The sequence below is a fragment of the Neoarius graeffei genome, chromosome 28, assembly GCF_027579695.1.
Source record: "Neoarius graeffei isolate fNeoGra1 chromosome 28, fNeoGra1.pri, whole genome shotgun sequence".
NCBI classification, from domain to species: Eukaryota; Metazoa; Chordata; class Actinopteri; order Siluriformes; family Ariidae; genus Neoarius; species Neoarius graeffei.
This window is the reverse complement of record NC_083596.1, coordinates 18,425,194-18,449,739: the sequence shown is the minus strand read 5'-3', so window position 1 is coordinate 18,449,739 and position 24,546 is coordinate 18,425,194. Positions and strand designations below refer to the sequence as shown.

The following is a 24,546-nucleotide window of genomic DNA, read 5'->3' as shown; positions in this document are numbered from 1 at the left end:
TGTAATGCTCCTCTCTCACGTGCACATTCTTGTGAAACGGAAGCTGCCAGCATGACTAATGGTGGGCGGGGATAAAGGAGGAGGAGAAGGAGGAGGGGATGATGATGCTGATGATGGTGGGGGGTGGTGGTTTCGTTTCTTGAATGTGATTGGCTTGCATGCCCATCCATCACGCTTGTTATAAACGACCCGCCCCCTTTCCTAACAAGTCATTCATTTCCTCGAACTCCAAGCCCCGCCTACTCCATTTGTGTATCAGCTGTCAGCGGACCGGTAATTCAAACCGGATTATCCGGTGTCGGTTATCCAAAAACGGGTATTTATTTCCGAGTTTATGACTGGATAGATATAGCAAATAGGTGCGATGTTGTTGGGATCGATATTTTGTGTTTATCGTTGTGAAAACGGCGTTTGAACGGCTAGCCTCGGCTAGCGTCCACCTCATCAGTCAGACGAGCGGTTCGTCTGTTTCTCACGGAGCACTAAATATCGCTTTTCAAACCAACTCTTTCGGTTTCTTCTGAAAACTCGGATGTGAGTAATGCGGTTTAGGTACAACCAAGAACACGGTTTGACTTTATCACACAAATTTGTGAATGTTTAATGTTTTTCATCCGAGTAGTGCAGAGTTGAACAGTAAAGCTAGCCGGTTAGCTAGCACGAGCTTCAGGACTGTGGTAAAAGTTTAATTAACTTTTTTTTTTTTTTCTGGGGGTTCTGTGAGACTTTATTCTACAAACTAAACTGTAAAACTCGTACAAAAATATAAACTCGTAAAAAAAAAAAGTTAACTTCTTGTGCTCCGGTCCTCCCGCGCTTTATTTCGCATGATGCACCAGCAGGGCTCGTTCGCCTCGCCCATCCTGGGGGATGTGTTGTGTCAGTGCCGCTCGGACGAGTATCGGCTCTCGGACCCAGGCGGCGGGGTTGATGTCGGGGTTAGTGCTGTGATCCCAGCGGCGAAAGACGAACTGCATGTCTGCGTGGTGTGTGGCGGCCCCGAGCAGGAGCATCGCCTCAAGGTCCTGTTCCAGATCCTGGACGTGAACAGGGACGGAGGGATCTGTGTGAACGACCTGACCATCGGCTTGAAGAAACTCGGGCTCCATCGCACCGAGCATGAGCTTAAGGTCAGTCTGATGAACAGGTTTTCTCCTTCTCCTTTTCCTCCTGTTTTCTAGATAGGACCTTTTTAAATGGGAACTGAAGTCATTTTTAAACTTGCTTTATTTTTTTAATTAACGTGTTTTTCGGTTTTAGTAACATTTATTTATATCGTGACTCGGATTGGAATATTGTATTACACTGATCAGCCTTTTCGGTTTTTAGCCATGCTGAATGTATTTCATTTGGTCCACGGTAGGCGGCGCGTATCCGCGAGATCTTTGCGAGACTTGGGCGAGACTTCAAACGTGAAGTGTCAGCGCCGCCATTTTGAAAACTGTTTACACAGCGGCAACATCATTCCAATTTAGATTAATTTCATTAATTCCGTTTCCGGTTGAGAGTACGTCGTGCGCATTCTGGCTGCTGCTTCTCACTGGGTTTTTTTTTTTTAAGTTTGACGTTTGTCTGAGGTGTTTTAGGGCGTATTCACACCTACGTTGTTTGGTCCGGACCTTTTGGGTTGGTCTGAATACAAACCACCGAACTCTGGTCCGGACCAAACAAGCAGACTGAGACCGAGCTGCAAGGTCGGACTCGGTCCGGACTAAAGGAACTCTGGTGCGGATCTTTTGGAGGTGTGAAAGCAGACCGGACCTAATCCGACAGTTTTGCTGTTTTTGTACCTCGGGAGCTTCCGTCGTTTGTCGAGCATTATGGGAAACAGAGTCTTGACACTCCACCGCAAAGCGCAAACACTGTTTCGGTTGTCAAGGGAACCTTACAACAGTCGTTCAGTCATTCAGACCAGTGGTAGGCTAGACTACAGAGTACAAAAAATGAGTAGGGGGCAAACGTGGGCCGAGGAAGAAACGCGTACCCTTGTGGATATATGGGCAGATGTCCACATATCTGAGCTTTTGGAGAGAACACACAAAAATGCCGACGTGTTTGCTGTATTCAGTGAGAAAATGAAGGAGAAGGGGTTCACGCGCTCCTCAGAACAATGTCGGCTAAAAGTGAAGAAACTCCGTCAGACCTACATTAAAATCGGGGACATTCTTTCAAAAAGTGGCGGTACTAGCGACGCAAAAAAGAAATTCATCTATTACGATGGATAAGGCGAATATCCCGACACATACCTTCTCCATCTTGCGTGAAGAGCCAGAACTGTCACAACATGATGTGCGCTCATCAGCGCTATCCTCCGTAGCCACCTTGCCCTTTGAAGTCGTCGTTGATAAATTACTTGTACAACAGCATAGTAATCGCACAATTGTGAAAACAGTAAAAACTGGAAAAAACATATAGCTTTGATGACATGTTAAAAAGAATAACAGCACGGAAAGCCTCCATGACTACTTTTGAACTTAACGCTTTGTGCGCGTGTCGTCTCTGACCAATAGCCGAACGACCTCAGGGCGCATGGCTTTGTTGACAGATTTTGGTCCGCTTACTAAAATGTACAGTGTGAACGCGAACCGCACCAAAATGAAAAAATAAAAAAAACATTTGGTTCGGACCAAAGCAAGTGAACTATCGAATTATCCTGGTCTGAATACACCCTTAGTCTGCCGGTTGTGGTGTAGCTCCGGACCCAGTTTTGAGCGTCGGTTCCCTCCAGGCCTTGGTTTGCTGTGGGTGATGCCACCGAGCGATGTTGCTCGGTGGCATCACGGCGACTGTGCAGGCAGTTTGTGACATACCAGCACTCTGCGTGGCGGTGCTTCTGTGCTCGCTTTGTGGATCCATGGTGTGGTGTTCGAGCGATGTTGCTGGCAGCGTCACAGCAGCTGTGCTGGAGATGTGGGACTTGTTTTCGTGCGCCTTTTGGTGGGCCTGTGGCTGCTACACCACTGGAATGACATCCTGACCTCTATTGCCCCTTTCCCACCAAAGCAGTTCCAGGGCTGGTTCGGGGCCAGTGCTTAGTTTGGAACCAGGTTTTCTGTTTCCACTGACAAAGAACTGGCTGTGGGGCCAGAAAAACCGGTTCCAGGCTAGCACCAACTCTCTGCTGGGCCAGAGGAAAGAACCGCTTACATCAGTGGGGGGCGGAGTTGTTAAGACCAACAACAATAGCAAGGTCGCCATTTTTAAGCGGCGAGAAGCAGCAGCTGTACAAATGCGAAGTCATTTATTATTTTTGTTGCTGCTGCTTCTTCTCCATGTTGTTGTTATGATGTTCACGCCAAGGTTTATACAAATGCAGCGACGTAATGACGTGGCTCCCCTTAGCACCCTGAGCTATGGAAAAGCAAACTGGTTCTCAGCTGGCTCGCAAGTTGAACGAGTTGTGAACCAGCACCAGCACTGGCCCCGAACCAGCCCTGGAACTGATTTGGTGGAAAAGGGGTATATTTGGTGGATTTTTTTTTTTTTTTTTGTCTATTATTGTAAAGCGACCTTGGGTTTTGAGAGAGGCGCTATATAAATTGAACTTATTATAATAATGTTGTTTGGCTCCTTCGATCTCAAAAGATCATGGTGATCTGCGCCAGGGGTCATCCATCAGTTGTCGAGTTGCAGTGCCTAGTATGACTATAGGCCGATGCGTGAGCTGCACGGTCTGCTGCAGGGGAAGTTGCTTGGTCGGGTGTCTGTTGACGCTGTCTGCACTCTCCGCTGTCGTCGGAGCCTCCTCTCCCCCCACCGGCTCTCTCTCCTTTCCTCGGCTTCACCAACGACAGCCTTGGTGGTGGATCGCCGTCTCTGAGAGGCCGCCGTCTGCGGGGATGAAGCCGCCTGCCCTGAACCATACAATTGCTTGTTTAATGTATAGGGCCAAATTCATACTTCGGAAGACATTCAAGTTCGCAATATTTGTCATTTCACGTTTTCTGAAGCAATCAGGGTGCAAGACTATCTTGCACGTTTGAATCAGTTTCTAAAGCGTCTTTCATCATGACACAGCGATACGACACGAGGATTTGGAAGTGGTTTACAAAATTTTATTGGAACTTTACAAAAGCTGATTGCTAAATGCAAGAAAACTCTGTGATTGATCTAAAAGGAGAATTTGCTAATTTTTGTAACCGTAACCAAGCAACGAACTAGCCAATAGCATTTCAGAAATATGACCCCGTGTTTAGGAAAAAAAAGCCCTCCTTGATTGACCAATCAGAATTGAGTAATTTGGCTCTATGTATTAAGCCTATTTAAGGACTGTGCTGATGCATTTGTATCGCGAAGTATTACAATACGCATGTACGCACAGGGTTTAGTTATATATAAAAAGTTACATGCTTGAAATATTCAGATTTTTCTGTTCCATTCAGAAAATATCTTTTGCAGTTTGTTGTAAATATCTACCACGTATTACAATATCAGGAGACCATTTTATATTTTGGTTCGCGGAATGACATGCGACTGTTGACCTGGATTTTCATGCGGTTATAATGTCAATTGTCTGACGTTTATTGGTAAACTACAAAACTAGAAATTAATACAAACAGCAACGAATGATTAACAAAATGCGATCTACGAAAAGATTTAGGAAGTGGGTAGAGAATGGAACAATTCCAAAGTGGAAGTTTGAATAATTATTCATGCACAATTTATATATTGAAAGTCTTTTCTACTTTTGCAGTGACTGAAAGATGGTTAAGGTGTCGATAATTGTAACTGCCGCTTTACTACACTCATAGAAAGCAAAAGTACGTTATACCTTTAGGGTACAATGGCTTGTCACTGGGGCAGTACCCTTGAAGGTACTTATTTGTACCCTTTTTATATAGTGTTTTGTGAGCAAATATGTATCTTTTCAGCCCTAAAAAGGTACAAGTAGTGTTGAACCTTGAGGTTCAATAATGAGCCCATGGGAGTACATTAGTATAGATTATACCATGGGGGACAGAAATGGACTCCTACTGTACCCCTGTTTCTGGCAGTGTATAATACTAAACATGGGGAAGCCATGGCCTAATGGTTAGAGAGGCAGCTTTGGGATCCAAAGGTCACCAGTTTGATTCCCTGGACCAGCAGGAATGAGCAAGACGCCTAACCCCCAACTGCTCCCCAGGCTGTTCTAGGTATGTTTTATGTCGCTCTAGAGAAGAGCGTCTACTAAATGCCTGTAATGTCGCCTAAAGCTGTACGTATCCGGATTTGCATCAAAATCTAATAAATTGTTGCTTGATCCATGCCCCACCTCTTCTCAAAATTTAATCAAAAATCATCCACTACTTTTTCAGTTACATTGGGAACAAACCGAGACGAAAACAACCTCCTCCAACAAAGTTGGTGAGGTAAAAATACTGTAAAGAGCAGTAAACGCCAATAAATGAGTCAGTATTTAATGCGTTTTTTTTTTTTTTTTTTTTTAAATAGTCGCCGCTGCAATGTGTGCGTTTTTCTAAGGAAATAAGCTGTAATTTTTGCTGAGCATCTTGCAGAACTGATCATGATTCTTCCCGAGACCTTGACTGTCACACTTCCTTTATGTAGAAATAATAAAATAAAAATCACTAACAGTTTATACTAAAAAAAAAAAACCCAAACAAACCACAGGGTGCATGACTTTTGTACAGTACTGTGTATATAAATAAACCATAAAGCCTTTTTCAGCACTAACATACTCGCAAGAATGTTTTAAAGGTTATGTAGTAGATCTTGGGAGAGTTAATAGTTCCCAAAATGGTTCTACGTTGGAGTACAGTTTCATGTTATGACAACCCAGTCTAAAAATATCACAGCTTCATGGCAGCACAGTTCATAAGAAGGATACTTTTTGAAAACTACTGGTCCATAAACTCTCTTACACTGGCAGTATTTATCAGAAATTCAGTGTTTTCCCCAGAAAAAATTAAAGCCCTAAATTCTGGCGTGATAATACAGACAATTGAGCACCAATGGTGTGAAAACGAGCACCAAAGGCACAAAGCGAAACTGGGGGGGGGGGTCCGGGGGCATGCGCCCATGGAAAGTTTTTTTTTTTTTTTTTTTTTTTTTTAAATAGATGCTCTCAGGTGCATTTTCAGGGTCTCTGAGAGGTTTGATACATCATGATTATAGGATAGATTTTACCAGTCAGTGCGTTTCCATGCACATAGAGAAAATCGAATTTCTGCCGTTGCTCGACTGAAATAGAAGTTCTAAATGCCATGGATACACCTTAGCTAGGCTGAAATCGAACCGAACTTGGTTTCTCGTAATCGAGCTACACGACCTAGATTATGCGATTGTAGCTGAGCTACTTGGTGCATGTAAACCCTATCGAGCTACGTAGTCGAGCTACTTACTTCAGCACTGCCCCTTCCGGAAGTGACGAGTAACGAGACCACAAGCGGGAAACACAACAGCCTCGGTCGGCATGACAACGAATCATGACAACGGCATGAATCCTTTTCTTTTTGTGGCATTGTTTGCAGTGTTAAAATTTAGCTCACTTACTGTATCACCAAATACATCTGTACAGCTGTTGCATAGCTGTGAATTGTGTACATAAACAAGTCATTGTATTTGTGTGTCCAACATCTGAAGAATGTCAATAAAAACAAAACAATTGAACTTTGTGTGTTTATTAAGACATAAGTTAAATTGTAAGCAAAAAATGGACTTTAGAAAAATATACAATTGTGCAAAATAAGTTGTCTTACAAAACAGTGGTCTGCGCAGGACAGTTTGTAGCCATACAGTCTGTTAGAGCAAGCCTAACAGCTTGAGCACGGAACCTGTGAACACGGAACTGCCAGTGTTGCCAGATTGGGCGGTTTTAAGTGCATTTTGGCGGATTTGAACATGTTTTGGGCTGGAAAACGTCAGCAGTATCTGGCAACACTGCTGATAACTTTGTTTATACTCTTGAATAGTTCTTCATGACGACAACCGGAAGTGTACCAACACGATGGGGTGTGTAGCGCCACCTGTGGCTTGGGTGCACAATGTACCTCACACAATAGCTCGATTTCCTTGTGTGCATGTAGGATTGGATTTCTCTGGCACCCCTGCTGGGACCCTTAGCTCGATTACCGACAGTAGCTCGATTTGGATGTGCATGTAAACGCACTGAGTGTTTCAGTGATTTCTGACCTAAATAGTATTAATGTATACACATTTGAAATTTCATCTTAAAGTTCAACATGCAAGTTAACCTGTTTTTTGTTATAGATTACTTGGGTGTATGATAGACTGAAAATCTACAGGGATCCCTTAATTATCTATGATCAAGTAGTGTTGTAACAAAAATGTGCATGAAAATATGAATAGTGGTTTGCTCCATCTTGTGCAATCCAATGAAGAGAATCAATCATGATCTCCTGTTGATCACAAAAGGATCTGAACCTAAGACCTGCCAGCTTAAAATAAGTTGTTGTATTACTATAACTGTAATGATTTAGAATGTTTCTGATGCAATTACTGTAATATATGTATACATGCATGAAAATCTCTCACCTTTCGGCGAAATTCGCCGTTTTGAAACAAAAATGGGTGACCTACGTGAATTGTGTAGATCCGATGAGAAAAAAAAATTGGTGGGGGGGGGTTTGATATTGACCCAAAGGGCAAGGAGGTCGCTTCGCAGTTCATGCCGGTTTGCGCCTCCTCCTCCTGCTTTGATATTGACGCCATAGCGACGGGTACATCTCGCTGCGAAGGGCAAGCAGCATCATTTTGCGCCTCTTCTCCTGCTGGCCAGAGCGTGCACACATCAGTCAGAGTGCAGACCAGACCGCTGGAAGCTGGATTGAGTCATCGGACTGAATTTCCTACTTTTTTCAAACTTTCCTGATTTGCCATCAAAACAAACAAAACCTCCGGCTTGATTACGTCAGCATTCGAAAGAGGGCGCGCTCGTCTTTTGACAATCCCTGTGTCCGAAATTGCTCGCTACTCACTATATAGGGCACTGTATAGTGGAGACGCCATTTTGTAGTGCTGTCCGTGCTGAAAGAAATCAAATTAAAAGTCTCAAATTTGATTTAATAAAAGACAGCAGCAACGAAGAAAGTATTCAGCCTTGATTTAAAAAGAACTGAAAGCTGCAGGTACTTCCATATCTCGGCAGGCTGAGTGGTATGCTGGGGCACCTCTTGCCAGCAGACCAGGATATCCAGAGGGAACTTGTGCGGTTCAGTGTTGACCTGACCATCCCCAGCTTCAAGGAGGGAGAGAGCATCGTGGAGTGGTGGGGTCATGTCTTCAACAAACCAGACAAGTACCCCTCCCTGGGTGCACTGGTTAAGTGTTGCCTCTCCATCTTTCATGGACCTCGAGTCGAGTCCTCATTTAGTCTGATGAATGATGTAATTGATCAAAGGAGTGGCAACATGAATGTGGAAACCTTTAATGCAATACAGACGGTCAAGTACACGGTGACGTCCAGGGGGAAGACAGCTATGCAGCTCTTTAGAATGGAGGATGTGAAGTTTGGGGAAGTGGACAGAACATTGTGCAAGAACATTAACTCTGCAGCAGCCACATACAAACACCAGCAGAGGGTGAACAAGGAGGAAAAGCAGCAGCAGAGCAAGTATGGCTCTCAAGCAACTTGCAGTGCTCAGCAGGCCAAGAAACAGACTGCTGAAGGAGAGAAGCGGGCAAGGCTGAAACATGGGGCAACTCGGCGAAAGCGGGCCATGGAGACACTGGTGGTCCAGGCAAATAAAAGGAAAAAATGATCACACTTCCTTGTGTGTTCTCCACTTTCTTCGTTCTATTATTCACATTTTTTTTTCCAGGGCATAATTTCACTATAACTACATGTATTTGTACTGTATGTCCTTGTGCAAATGTCAATACAGTATACTTAGTAAGGATGCTATAATTATTCTGGGGGAGGACCCCCCAAACAAAATAAAACGACACCAGAGGCCACATCACCACTCGCGCACCCTTCTCACCTTTTTCACCCCTGACCCGTTTTCATGCCTGTGTATAACTAGGATACACTGAAAATAAAAGTAAGGCAACTGCATATTATAAAGTTTAAGTTTTGGCACTTTTATTAAATGGACTAGATTAAGATTAAAATGTATATATTTAAAGGAAAAAACTTAATTCATACATTTAAGTTTGCAGAAAGATTATGAACTTGACACATTCATGAAGAGAATTTAAGTGTCAAATGTAGCATAATTTCAAATAATAATGATGAGCGTATTTGGCAGTGTGAGGTCACTGTGAGCCTTTAACAAAAGAATCCCGAGCCACCTTTTGTTAAATGGATCCCAGTGACATCACACTGCCAAAAATGCTTATTATTTGAAATTATGCTGCATTTGACACATTTGGACAACTTCACTTCGTGAGAGTGTTTTTATAAGTACGTCATCTTTCTGCAAACCCAAACTAATGAATTAAGTTTTCTACTCCTTTAAAGCAGATTAATTTTCCTTGGCTTTTGCTTGGCCCAATGTTGGGCAACCCTCTCATAGTCCATCTTGCTGTCATCCATGCTGATATGGATCAAATTGTCCTGTGAGTGCTTTTTGAGCCAGTCGCTGTGATAAAAATTTGATGTTTTCGTTGTCGTGACAGTTGTCTGGTTTTGTGCGCAGTCACTTGTGTGGGTTTGTTGACATTTAGTCAACCAATCTTTGATGGAAGCCATAATTATAATAGACCAGGTCAAACTTTTGTGATTTAAAATCAGTCGGCTTTGCCCGTCTGGTGGGGGACAACATCGGCAGCCAGTGAGATCGCTTGTAATTAATCGGAAAATTCCAGGATGTCTGACGTTTTCTTTCGATATTTTTATTGGACGGTTTGAACACATGATCTTGACAGCCAACAGATTAGTTTGTTTACATCATACCACGTGGACATATTACTTTGACAATCAACACAAACATTGGAAAAAAAAAAGACCGCTTGTTTAACACATCAATCAATATGTAAATGGATCTGTTATTTGCTTTCCTATGCATCCAGTTACTTGTGGGTACGAAATTTTAAAGTATCGGTATAAATCTAAGCGTATCGGGTTTTATCTAAAGCGACTAAGCGTATCATCAGTCAGAGCAAGCGTATCGTATCGGGCCCGATACGCTAAAACGCTTTGGGGAAAGCCATGGAAATTATATCAAGTTGCTGTTATGAGCAGACAGAGAATGACTCCGAGGAAAGGTGGTGCACTTGGGAGGGGGGGGGATCTAACTAGTGTGGTGATATTTTTGCAGCGCTGCAAAAATGTGGCTTTATTTAATTATTGATCTTTTGTAAAGTTACAAACATGCTAGAAGTGTAAAAAAAAAAAAAAAAAAGTGTTATTTACCGGCTGGGTGGTCCGTATCGCGAAATGCCGTGACCGAGGTCTTGAAAGTACTGAGCGAGGCCCTCTGGGCCAAGGTCAGTATTCAAGGCCGAAGTCACAGTATTTTACCATACGGACCGACCTTAAGCTGGTTAGTAAAAAAAAAAAATGTATAATTTTTTTTTTTCCCTTTACCAAATTCTAACAGAAAACAAGAGTGCCTGAAAGGGAAAACTGAGCTGAGGCGAGCCGCCATTTTGAATCCTCATTCATGACTGTCATGCAAATGGCTTCCTCCTTGGTATACAGGTGCACTTCCATGGCAAGGAAAAAAACTACATTTTGCCGCCTATGTAGTCCCCTATTTATACAAAATTGAGTCATTCAGGATTCAGCCATGTTTTTGCTTGGTGTTGGCAGCAGTTAGAGGTTTTTAGCTTTCTCCTGAAATGTTTTTTCTTTTATTTCTTCTTCCTCAGGGTAGTAAAACTCGCTTTCGCTGTGAACACTGTTATTGCTATCCATGCTGTAAAGTTAATGCTATTCTCCTGAGAAATGCGAAAATAAATGTTGACAAAAATTGCTACGATGTTTGTTGTGAACGAGCGAGTCGCCAGAGGTCCGTAACTGGGGTCCGTATCGTAGGATATGCACCTGCTCGCCAGCCAATCGGAGTGCAGGATTTGATGGAAACCAGACCACTAGAAAAATAAAAGGTGTTTACAACAATAAGACTACACAGCCAAGGCAGAACAGGATGCTGTTGTGGTATGATTTTAGGAGTCCAGAGAGGGTTGCGAAATTTTGCTGCCATTGTGATACACAAACGCTGATGCGGTTTTTCTTGGGGTTCTAGCTTCCGAATGGGTTGTTCTTGGAACCGTTTCTGAAGGAGAAATACTTGAGTGTACTAAATGTACCATAATTCACAGAGAATACTATATCGACCCACACTTTGGTCAGGTATTTGTTTTAGACACAAACTACTAGGCTATGATAGTTGGAAGTCCGAAGTGTTGGTGAATCAATCAAATTTTATTTATGTAGCCCTTTACGATAACCGAAAGGTACCCAAAGTGCTTTACATCAAAGCTATAAAACAACACAAAACGTTTTGTATAGAACAATACATAACACAGGTTTTGACTGCAGAAGGTGTAGAGGAACAGTGGAGCCGATGACTGACTGATAGAATTTCATTTTTTTTCAATATCCATTTTTTAATCACTTCTATGGGTTGGGGGAGTTGAGAGCATTGCGTAAATTAAATAAGACATTCGTCCATTTATTTTAGCAAATGGTGAAAAAAAATATATAAAATGCCATTACACATGCATGTACTATGTATGATTACATAAAACACACCTGTAGAAAGGAGATGTTGTTACTGTAGTAAATGTATTTCTGTCACAGCACTGCTTAATTCTTCAATCTTTACTGTTAGTTATGTGAATTAACTGTTAAATATATTCTGAGGGGCATGTGGAGGACGCTGACATAATTTAAGACTAATGGTAGCAGATAAAAAGTTACTTAACAACCAAGTCCCAAGGGTTTTTTTTAAACATATGAGCAAATTTTATCCCAAGTAAATGTATTTATCCCTGATGAGCAAGCCTGAGATGATGGTGGCAAGGAAAATCTCCCTCAGACGACACGAGGAAGAAATTTTGAGAGGAACCAGACTGGAAAGGGAACCCATTCTCATCTGGGTGATAACAGATGTGATTTATAAATAACAAGCAATTAAAATATTTAATCGCGATTAATGTCGCGACTGTCATAGTTAACTCGCGATTAATCACAATTTAATCGCACACTTTTGTCACATGAAAAACCATTGTAATTCTCTTATCAGCATAAAGTGAATGGGCTTGCTCACCCTTCGAACTACAGGGGTACTCGGGGGATCCGAGATCCCCTGAAACAGACATGAGATCCCTTGAAAACTTGATTTGGGAAATGTTGGGGGGTCTCTAAAATATTGGCAAAATGATGTTTATTGACATAGCAATCATGTGTAACAGGAAGCATTTGCATATCCGAAGTGAGCGCGCGATGGAGATCCGTGCTCTGAGACAAGCGCAAGCACCCCCCCCGAAAATATCAGCATAGTTCGAACACTGGTTGTACCAATTTTTTTTTTTTTTTAATTATTGCAGAGCATAACGCGTCTTGTCACAGCCACTGCAAAGTGGGGCTGGAGCCGCCGATGGGAAAACGAAACCTAAGCCGAGCACTGTGGCTCTTCGGGGGAGGGCAGAGGACTCTGGCTGTGTGGGGTGTGGCATTACAGTCTAGCTGCTATCGTTTTTCTAAGCAAAGTCTCTGTTCCAAGTTCCTGGCAGTTTCAAAAGCTTATGAAAAACCTACATGTCACAGAGCGTTAATCTCGCGATAAAAAAATTATTGCCGTTAAAATTGAGTCAAGTTAACGCGTTAATAATGCAACATTTTTGACAGCACTATAAATAACTTGTTCGGATAACGGTGTTCTATATAGTCACACAGTGCAATGGTGTAACCAGGAAATTCATCATAGTTTTAGCATGAAGTCTATTTTGTTGAAGTTATCAACTGTTCATGAATGGAGACTTGAGTGCAAAACTGTTCATGATAACGGCAGTCCTAAAGTTATCACAGCAGTTGTAGTCCTCAGTCGTCATAGCGAAACTAAGTGTCCAGATCCTTATTCCAAGTGCGACTTTTGACTGTCCGTATGGGGCCGTCCTCCACAGGAGCGATGTGATGAGACTAGCCAGACATAGGGCATCAGGATGGATCAGGCAGGTCCAGAGATCAAAAGAGGTCAGCACCGTAGATGTCTCAGGATCAACATGTAACTCAATGGGGACGGGGAAGACACTGAGAGAAACCACAAGTTGTTGGGTATGCCCAGCATCACCTAATGGTTAAGAACAGTATACATTTTGCACTGAGTGCAAGCAGGGACTCCAGCATAACTAAAAGGGGAGAGCCAGAAGATAACATAGACACGAGGGAGCCCTGGGACATAAAGCAGCCAGCCACTTCACTGTCGTAAAGCTCGAGTGAACGAATGTGGGGGGGCACAGCATCCATACATCCCAGTTTACCAAAACACACTATGCTTGAGGACTCTCCAGATCTACTCCTTTACCTTATAAAAAGCCATTAACAAAAGGCTTGACTAAACAGATATGTTTTCAGCCTAGACTTAAACATTGAGACTGTGTCTGATTCCCGAACACTACTTGGAAGGCTGTTCGGTAACTGTGGGGCTTTGTAAGAAAAGGCTCTGCCCCCTGATGTAGCCTTCACTATATGAGGCACCAACAGCTAGCCTGCACCTTTTGATCTAAGTAGGCGTGGCGGGTCATAAAGGACCAGAAGTTCGCTCAGGTACTGTGGTGCAAGATCATTCAATGCTTTAAAGGTCAATAGTAGTATCTTATCAATGCGAAATTTGATTGGGAGCCAGTGCAGTGTGGATAAGACAGGGGTGATGTGGTCATTAGTTCTAGTTAGGACTCTTGCTGCTGCATTTTGAACTAACTGGAGCTTGTTTATTCACTTACTGGAACATCCAGACAGTAAGGCATTACAGTAGTCCAACCTGGAGGTAACAAAAGCATGAACTAGTTTTTCTGCATCATGTTGTGACATATTTCTTATCTTGGCAATATTTCTGAGATGAAAGAAAGCTATACTTGTAATGTTATTGATATAAGTTTCAAATGAAAGACTGGGGTCAATAATCCCACCGAGGTCTTTTACTGTCCTATGTGAAGAAGCAGAAAGCCCATTCAGAGTTACTATGAAATCAGAAAACTTGCTTCTAGCTGCATGTAGTCCTAGTAAAAGGACTTCTGTCTTGTCAGAGTTAAGTAGAAGGAAGTTAATAAGCATCCAGTGTCTAATGTCCTCCACACACTCCTCAGTTCGATTAAGCTGGTGTCTCTTTGAAGAAACCTGCAACTGTGTCATCAGCATAACAGTGGAAGCTAATACCATGCTTATGGATATTACCCAGAGGTAACATTTGTATATCAAAGAAAAAGTAGTGGGCCTAAGACAGAACCTTGTGGAACACCAAACTTTACCGCAGCATGCATAGAAAAATCACAGTTTAAATCAACAAACTGATAGCGATCAGTTAAATAAGACCCGAGCTAGGAGAGGGCCGTTCCCTTGACTCGCACGACATTTTCTAGTCTATCCAGGAGAATGGAATGATCAGTGGTGTCAAAGTCAAGCAATACAAGCAGGGAGACACGGCTCTGATCAGATGCCAACAGTAGGTCGTTTACTACTTTTAACCAGTGCTGTCTCTGTGCCATGATGAGGTCTAAATACTAGCTGATACATTTCATGGATGTTATTCCTATATAGATATGAGCATAACTGCTGTGAAGGAAAAATGGAAAGACTATAGATGTTCTGGTGAGGTTTTTTGTAGATGTTGAAAATGCAAGAACACTTTTATTTAAAAAAAAAAAAAAAGGGCTTCTGTTTGTCATCCTTTTTATTATTAGCTTGAACAGGGAGAAAAGTGAGGCTGTTGATGGATTGACTTTCTATAGCTCTTATAACAAAAGTAATAACAGGAACTAGTCTAAAGAATGTTCCATAATAAATCTAACTCTAATTTAGTAAAGGCATGAGCATAGTCTTTTTTTTTTTTTAATATAAGGATGTCTGCAGAATGTTTTGGGGTAAAATTGGTTTCTATTAGACTGCCTTTGCCACATAGATTAAGCAGTCCTATATTGTGCTCGAGAATAGGCGTGTCCAGCAATGAGAGTAATGGAGAACATTTTGAGGAATGGAAGTTCTGATTTTAGTCTCTGTCCCTACTGTGCCAACTCTCTAGTTCAGTTTAAAGTGCATATTCTGGACCAATTTCTTTTTTTTTTTTTTTTTTCTTTTATATGAAAGTATGTCGCTTTACACACTCATCCAGAAGGGTAATTTTGCACAAGGCCATCTGTCTACAGCAGAAAAAAATAAAATAACAAAACGCGTCTGGAAAAATCCCAAGGGAGTCTGGAGCCAGATTCGTGACGTCACCTGCGGAAGCGCCAGCAGGCTGCAAGAGCTCGCACGGTTTCAGTGCACAGCCTGCGTAGACCAAGCGCTCCCATTTTTCTCTCGTTGTCCGGTCTTTTAGGAAACGATGAGTACTAATCCCATCAAGATTGGTGTTGCTACACCCTCCTACGATACATCTGTTAACCATTTTAATAATTACGTGATAACGTTGAAATTTGCAGGAAACCACCAGGTCGTTTTCTCATAAACAAACCAGCGCTGACGTAGGATTCAGAGGGAGGCGTCCCGCACGCGACGTCACGAAAATCAGTGTTTCCCGGGAAATCCAAATGCCAAGTTTTTTCAGAGGCGGACCAATTCGCCTCAAATGGCTCGATTTCAACTGAATTTTTCTGGTATTGCGCAAGGTAAAAAAAAAAAATTGCGCAAAATGTGACAGATATTTGACCAAAGTTTAATATAAAATAGGAGAATTACCTTGATCTTGCTCCTGAATTTACCCGTGATGTGCACTTTAAAAAGCTGCACCATCATTTTCTCCACTGCATGAGTTCCACCTACAGTGAGAGGATCAGTGTTGTATTCACCGTTGATTGTGTTTTTAGCTGCTGATGTTGACAAATGACTTTGTAGTGTTTCGAACAAAACCTGTGATGCTTCCATGTTAAAAGAAAATGTCAGGCTGGAACTGGAGCCTCTGCTATTATTTGAGGTTAGTAATCGGGGGGGGGGGGAACTGAGCAATGCATTCTCATTTAGTTTTCATTTACATAATTTTTTGCATATTTTTATTATTGTTTCTGGTGTTCATTTGAGGTTTTTTTTGAATTTGCGACTATGGCCATACTAACTAGCAAAGAAACGTGCCCAAGTTGCACAAATCATTTTTGATGCCCAAATATGGTGGGACATTTTCTTAGGAATGTAACTAATTATTGAAGTGTGTCTCATCGAGTTATCACATCCATCAACAGAAACATGTGCCTTTAACCCTTTCACCAGTGCAAACCACTATTCCAATCTCATAGAAGTTGAGAAACTCCTTCAGGAACAAGTTACGCAGTGGTGAAAGGGTTAAAGTCCAAATGGAATCACAACGCCGTGATCGGATAAAAGGTTAATGATTTTTGCATCAGGATTCAGATCTAAGTGAAATATAATGAGGACACTCAGTAGGGCAGAACAGATGCCGACTGGGAATGCATCCAGACACAATGTTCCATGTACACTTGTTCAGCTCTCTCTAGACTAATCTGCTGAAAGCGAGAATGATTAGGGGTGCAGTATTCTCTTTATTCCAAGTATTCCAAGGCAGTGGAATTGATCAACTCTGCTCTGAGATGATATTCAAGTCTCAGGATTAGTTTTTGGTCCTGCTGCTTGTATGACCAGAGCATGTCAGTCACAGGGATCGTGTACAACTGGGAATATAATGTAATCCAATCTATGTAATGAAAGTGCTTGAATCGGTCAGCTATTCTAAAGTTATCCCCACTTTACTACTTGGTTTAATTTGGTATCTTGCTCTGGCAGGAAAAGGTCATCGGCATTTATACTGTACATCTCAAGGGAAGAAAAACAGCTTGTACTACTCTAATCTAGTCTCCTAAACCAGCACTTGTAGAGAGGTTGGCATGTTCTATCAATAAACTAAATAAAGAATTGCTTACTTTGACAAAAACAAGACTTTTTGACTGACCGGGCAGATGACCAACCACAAACATTTTCTCGAAGGTCATCAGCAAACCCACAGGTTGTCACACATTACTCGTTAGTAATTTTTAAACAGGGTATTGTGTAAATTTTGTGACTATTACGTGCTCTTAACATCAACAACGTGCATGTGGAGAGGGTCCACACCTTCCGGTTTCTCGGTGTCCTCATCTCCGCCGACATCTCCTGGTCAGCAAACATTACAGCAGTCATTAAGAAGGCTCAGCAGCAGCTACACTTCCTGAGAGTCTTCAGGAAGTACAACCTAAACTCCAACCTGCTGCTGACCTTCTACCGCTCATCCATCGAGAGCCTGCTGACGTACTGTATTACAGTATGGTACGGCAGCTGCACTGCTGTAGACAGGGAGAGGCTCCAGAGGGTAGTTAAGGCAGCACAGAAGATCATTGGCTGCCCTCTCCCCTCCCTGATGGACATTTACACCTCCTGCTGCCTTAGCAGAGCTAAGAATATTATCAAGGACAGCTCCAACCCTGGCTTTGATCTGTTCGACCTGTTGCCCTCAGGGAGGCGCTACAGGTGCATCAGGACAAAGACAAATTGATTAAAAAACAGCTTCTTTCCAAAAGCCATAACCGCCCTGAACTCGGATATGCTCTGACTTTATAGTCTATTTATTTTACTATTTACTAATTTATAATGTGCAGTACTTTATAAGATGACTCTCTATGCCAGAGGTGGGCAAACTACGGCCCGCGGGCCACATCCGGCCCGTTGGCGTTTGTCTTCCGCGGGCCGGATTAAAATCATATAAACGCGATTGAGCAGATCTATAAACTATAAGCGTCAGTGTTATCACGTAGACAGGTGTTCTAGAGATCCGTCTTTCCAGTCAGTCGTATTCACGCGAGATTACATTTGCAGAGTGGTGCAGCGCGTGCCATGGAAGTCATTCTGGCGCCCATGCCACTGATTATCTCGAGAACACAGGATAAAATTTTAGTGAGTGGTCCTAAAAAAAGAAAAGTGGACAGCAAGTGCAGGGTGTTCAATAAAGAATGGACAACTAAAAAATATTTTTTTGCTGAAGTCCGATCAAAGGCTGTATGCCTTATTTGCAAAGAAACCATTGCAGTTTTTTAAAGGAATATAACATCAAACAGCACTTTTCCTCCAAGCATGCTAATTATGCTAACAACCAGTCAGCGCAAGCACGGACGAATACAGCTCGGCGCTTGCTGAGTGAATGTGAGGAGTAACTCATTTATGTCCCTGTCTGCTATTATAGGTGTATTATGAGCAGCTGACCTTGCTTCTGCTTATATCTGTTCCTGGACTTTTGCCTGTGGAGGTTATTCTGATCTATGAGTGGCCGTTTGGAACCTGTGTTTTGATTTTTTGAGGACTGGAAATATTTCAGTGAGGTGACTTTGAACCTGAAAACCAGTTTGGAGTTTTTTGCTTTCTTGAGCCGTTTTGTTTGATTTTGTGGGCTGGATGGATCCAGTGCCAAACCACTGAACTGCAAACATGTTGGCATGGTGTGCTACCCAAACTGTTGAACTGCAAACATTTTGGAATGGTGTGGTACCTCTCCTGCTAATGGTGGTTGGTTGTACTGGCAGGCTGGAAGTGGATGGTTAAAAAAAAAAAAAACACTCAGGTGTAAATCTACGAGTTCAGTGAAATGTACAAAAATGATATGTACTGATGTGTAATTTAGTTCAATTTAATGATATGCAATTTAGTTGTATGTATAAAATGATACAAATATACAAATACACTGGCATCCTACTCATCCTGGCAGCTCAAAGATGTAATTTAAGAATTAAGTGTGCTACTTTTCTTACTGTCGTGTGTGTGTGTGTGTGTATATTACTTTTCTGGATGGATCCAGTGCCAATCTATTGAACTGCAAGCATTTTTCTGCTCTGTCTTTGTTGACTGAGAACTAAAATAAATGTCAATCTGATCTGCATTTGGGTCTCTGTCAGTGAAGGCCTTACAATAACACTAAAGCTTTTCCGGTTTATGTTCGATATGTATGAATTTGGTGTTGGCCCGGCCCGCCTGGCAAATTTCAAAAGTCAATGTGGCCCCTGAGCCAAAAAGTTTGCCCACCCCTGCTCTATGCAATACTTTTATAATGTGCAATACCTCACTCCATAATGTGAAACGCAACACATTCACCTCAGAATTGTGCACCTTACACACAGCACATACACCAAGTCTGTGCACCTTACCTTACCTTGCAATACTTCATAATGTGTAATATTTTATCTTATAATGTGACTCTCTCGTGCAATAATTTATGTGACTGTCTCTGTGCAATACTTTATATGTGCAATACCTCACTCCATAATGTGCAACACAACACACACACCTCAGACTGTGCACCTTACACACCCTTTTTTTCTCCCCCTTCCCCTCTCTCTTTCTCTCTCTCTCTCTCTCTCTCTCTCTCTCTCTCCACGCTGTTTGCACTGTTATTGGAGATGCTTTAATCTCATTGTACATGTGTATAGTGACAGGCATTCTATTCTATTATTGTGTCACACAAACGTTTGTTTGGCACTTTGGTTTTCAGAGGGAAATCAGATTGCAGCCTTCAGCATTCTGAAGCTTATGGTCAGAAAAGTGTACAAAATGCATCAGTTACTCTGCATGTCGTGCCTGTGATCTAACTCGTGTATATAATTCAAAATGAGCGCATATTTAAATGTTTCAATATTTTATATATCTCAAATATTGAAACTGAGGTGCGTGTGTGTGGGGGGGGTTTGAGAAAAATGACTTTGAATCTGATGCCAGCAACACACTTCAAAAAAGTTGGGACAGGGGCATGTTTACCACTGTGTTACATTGCTTCTACTTTTAACAACACACTAAATGTTTGGGAACTGAGGAGACAGATTGCTGTAGTTTTGAAAGAGAAATGTTGTCCCATTCTTGCCCAATATACAATTTCAGCTGCTAGACAGTTCAGTCTCCCTTGTCCTATTTTGTGCTTCATAAAGCACCCGATGTTTTCAATGGGAGACAGGTCTGGACTGCAGCAGGCCAGTTTAGCACCTGGACTCTCTTACTATGGAGCCATGTAGCTTAACACATGCAGAAAGCGGTTTGGAATTGTCTTGCTGAAAGAAGGAAGGCTTTCCCTGGGAAAAAAGATTTTTGTCTGGATGGCAGCATATTGCTCTGAACACACGTGTGTGTGTGTGTGTGTGTGTGTCATTCAGCATTAATGATGCCTTCCCAGGTGTATAAGCTACCCATGCACCCTCATACCATCACAGATGCTGGCTTTTGAACTGTGCACTGATAACAAGCCAGATGGTCCCTCTTCTCTTTAGCTTGGAAGACGTAGTGTCCATGATTTCTAAAAAGAATTTATACTTTTGATTCGTCAGACCTCGGGAGCATTTTCCACTTCACTTCAGTCCATCGTAAAAGAGCTCAGGCCCAGAGATGGCGGTGTTTCTGGATATTGTCTATATCTGGTTTTAACTTGCATTTGTGGATGCAGTAATGAACTGTTTTCACAGATGATGGTTTTCTGAAGTGTTCCTGAGCCCATACAGTGATTTCCACTACAGACACGTGTCTGCTTTTAATGCAGTGTCTCCTGAAGGCCTGAAGATCACAGGCACCCAATGTCAGTTTTCAGCCTTGTATCTTGCATACAGAGATTTCTCCAGATTCTCTGAATCTTTTAATGATATGTACCATAGATGTGATCCCCGAATTATTTGCAATTTTATGTTCAGGAACGTTATTCTTAAATTGTACTGTTTGCCCATGTAGTCTTTCACAGAGTGGTGAACCCCACCCCATCTTTACTTCTGAGAGACTCGGCCTCTCTGGGATGTTCACTTTTTTTTTTTTTTTTTTTTTTTTTTAATACCCAATCATGTTACTGACCTGTTGCCAATTAACCTAATTTAATGTGGGTTTATTTATGTTTTTAATTTTTTCAAACCATGACACAACTTATCCAGTCTTTTGTTGTCTTGTCCCAACTTTTTTTGGAGCCGTGTTCCTGGCACTAAACTCAAAATGAGTATATATTTTTGAAAAACAATACAATTTCTCAGTTTCAATATTCTCTTTGTCCTGTTTTCAACAAAATAGGCTTTCCATGATTTGCAAATCATACCTTTTTACATTTTTGCACAGCTTCCCAACGTTTTTGGAAACGGTTTTGTAATTTTAATTCTGATTTGTTGCATTTTTCTGTTGACTTCTGTTTGCAGTCTTTGGTGAGCTTGGACTGTGAACTTGCTCCAGAAATCTTCACCTTATCAGCGATTCACAAGACCACTAAACAATATAGGAAGTTCTAGCACGCTAAGCATAAACAGATTACCCAACAGATGTGCCTCAAGTGATTAGTGACGCAGCGTGTTCTCCACATGCAAATGCTGTTTGAGAATAAGGAGCGAGTGCTGTCACATGCTTCCCCAAATGTTTTGCAAGTGAAAAATTTTTTTTGAATTGCCTTCTCTGAACGGAGTTTGCAAATTTCATTGCAGCCACAGCTGCCTGTTGAAGCTGCTCTGGTTCACTTTGGAAAGGCTTGAGGGATGTGATGGTGTGATTGTTCACATTCAGTGCGTTTACATGCACATCCAAATCGAGCTAAGGGTCCCAGTAGGGGTGCCAGAGAAATCCAATCCTACATGCACACAAGGAAATCGAGCTATTGTGTGAGGTACATTGTGCACCCGAGCCACAGATGGCGCTACACGCCCCATCGTGTTGGTACACTTCCGGTTGTCGTCATGAAGAAGAGCTATTCAAGAGTATACACAAAGTTATCAGTTCCGTGTTTATGCATTTTAATATATTCAACTCCTTAAAGGAACAGTCCACCGTACTTCCATAATGAAATATGCTCTTATCTGAATTGAGACGAGCTGCTCCGTACCTCTCCGAGCTTTGCGCGACCTCCCAGGCAGTCAGACGCGCTGTCACTCCTGTTAGCAATGTAGCTAGGCTCAGTATGGCCAATGGTATTTTTTGGGGCTGTAGTTAGATGCGACCAAACTCTTCCGCGTTTTTCCTGTTTACATAGGTTTATATGACCAGTGATATGAAACAAGTTCAGTTACACAAATTGAAACGTGGCGATTTTCTATGCTATGGAAAGTCCGCACTATAATGACAGGCGTACTAACACCTTCTGCGCTCTTCGGCAGCGCATTGATACGGAGCTCAGATATCAATGCGCTGTCGAAGCGCGCAGAAGGTGTTAGTACGCCTGTCATTATAATGCGGACTTTCCATAGCATAGAAAATCGCCACGTTTCAATTTGTGTAACTGAACTTGTTTCATATCACTGCTCATATAAACCTATGTAAACAGGAAAAACACGGAAGAGTTTGGTCGCATCTAACTACAGCTCCAAAAAATACCATTGGCCATACTGAGCCTAGCTACATTGCTAACAGGAGTGACAGCGCGTCTGACTGTGTCTGACTGACTGGGAGGTCGCGCAAAGCTCGGAGAGGTACGGAGCAGCTCGTCTCAATTCAGATAAGAGCATATTTCATTATGGAAGTACGGTGGACTGTTCCTTTAAGCTGAATGAGCATGAACTCTGTCTCATCATTGCTCCAGAAGTGCACGTTTCTGCTCGCCATTTTCTCCTCTTTGTTCGTTCGTTCTCCTTGTTCCTCCTGACCTCTTCTGCTGCTCGCTACTACTACTGTTGTCATGCTGACCGAGGCTGTTGTGTTTCCTGCTTGTGGTCTCATCACTTCCAGAAGGGGCAGTGCTGAAGTAAGTAGCTCGGCTATGTAGCTCGATAGGGTTTACATGCACTAAGTAGCTCGGCTACAATCGCATAATCTAGGTCGCGTAGCTCGATTACGAGAAATCCAGTTCGGTTCGATTTCAGCCGAGCCTAAGGTGTTTTCCATGGGATTTAGAACTTCGATTTCAGTCGAGCTACGGCAGAAATTCGATTTTCTCTGTGCGTGTAAACGCACTGACTGTCAGTGGAAGATTTCATGCTTGATTGTGCAATCCTCCAAGGTCAGAAGTATAATTATTGATGTTCTCTTGGAGGAAAGGAGACACAAATAAGCAAACGTTGACGTAATTAGGAAGTTTTGTTAATAAGTCAGCAGATTATGTGAAAAAATAAAATCAAGGGTTTTTTTTTTCCAGGTGAACATTTTTCAGAAAGGGTACGTAGGTTAACCAGTGTTAACACTGAGCCTTGCTGAAAGAGAGACAAGCTATTGGAAAAAAAAACACACCTTTGTCCTTCCTCCTCTTCAATAGTATGCGGTCATATCTTTGTCCCAGGATCTTTGCACTTAGATATTTGTACCTGTCATTAAACTGATTTATTTCCTTCTTGTTATTGTATTGCAAGATTTAAGGCAGTGAGCTTCACTGTTACATTTCCTGTACAAGAATTTATAGTTCTTATATTTGACCGCTATACATGGAGTTACGTAAGGTGCTCCTTAATGATAAAATGACCACGGAGCACTCTTTTACTCTATCCATGCTCTTTTCATTATTCTCTTTTGAGAACATGTGAGGCGTTTCAGAAAAGTGATTCTGCTAACCAAACTTCACTGGGATTGGCCAGTGGTATACAAAAGTTTGGGCACCCCTGGTCAAAATTGCTGTTACTGTGACCAGTTAAGCAAGTTGAAGATGAAACGATCGCCAAAAGGCATAAATTTTAAAGATGACTCATTTCCCTTTATATTTAAAGCAAAAACAATTTTATACATTTTCAAAATGACAAAGGAAAAGGGCCTGAAGCAAAAATTTGGGCACCCTGCATGGTTCATACCTAGTAACACCCCCTTTGGCAAGTATCACAGCTTGTAAACACTTTTTGTAGCCAGCTAATAATCTTTCAGTTCTTGCCTGGGGGATTTTCACACATTCGTCCTTGCAAAAGGCTTCCAGTTCTACAAGTTTCCTGGGCTGTCTTGCATGCACTGCTCTTTTGAGATCTATCCACAGATTTTCAATGATGTTTCGGTCAGGCGACTGTGAAGGCCAGGGCAAAACCTTCAGCTTGTGCCTCTTGAGGTATTCCATTGTAGATTTTGAGGTGCGTTTTGGATCATCGTCTTTATTGTAGGACCCATCCTCTTTTTAACTTCAACTTTTTTACAGATGTGAGGTTTGCTTCCAGAGTTTGCTGGTATTTATTCGAATCCATGCTTCCCTCGACCAATGAAACGTGCCCTGTGCCACTGGCTGCAACACAACCCCAAAGCATGATCGATCCACACCCATGCTTCAGAGTTGGAGAGGTGTTCTTTTCCTGGAATCTGGCACCCTTTTTTCTCCAAACATACCTTTGCACATTGTGGCCAAAAAGTTCTATTTTGATTTCATCAGTCCACAGGACTTGTTTCCAAAATGCATCAGGCTTATTTAGATGTTCATTTGCAAACTTGAGACGCTGAATTTTGTGGCTAGGACGCAGGAACGGTTTTCTTCTGATGACTTTCACGAAGGTCATATTTGTTCAGGTGTCGCTGCATAGTAGAACAGTGCACCACCACTC

At 42.1% G+C, this 24,546-nt stretch overlaps 1 protein-coding gene across 1 annotated transcript in view; it reads left to right on the top strand.

Annotated features, from left to right (window-relative positions):
• The first annotated feature begins 261 nt into the window (after window positions 1-261).
• The window catches only part of slc25a25b (solute carrier family 25 member 25b), a 67,526-nt gene continuing 43,241 nt past the window's right edge, over window positions 262-24,546 (top strand). Inside the window, exon 1 of the mRNA XM_060913100.1 lies at window positions 262-1,130. Coding sequence (XP_060769083.1) covers window positions 828-1,130 — 303 coding nt within the window. The 5' untranslated portion in view covers window positions 262-827. The remainder of the gene's footprint in view (window positions 1,131-24,546) is intronic.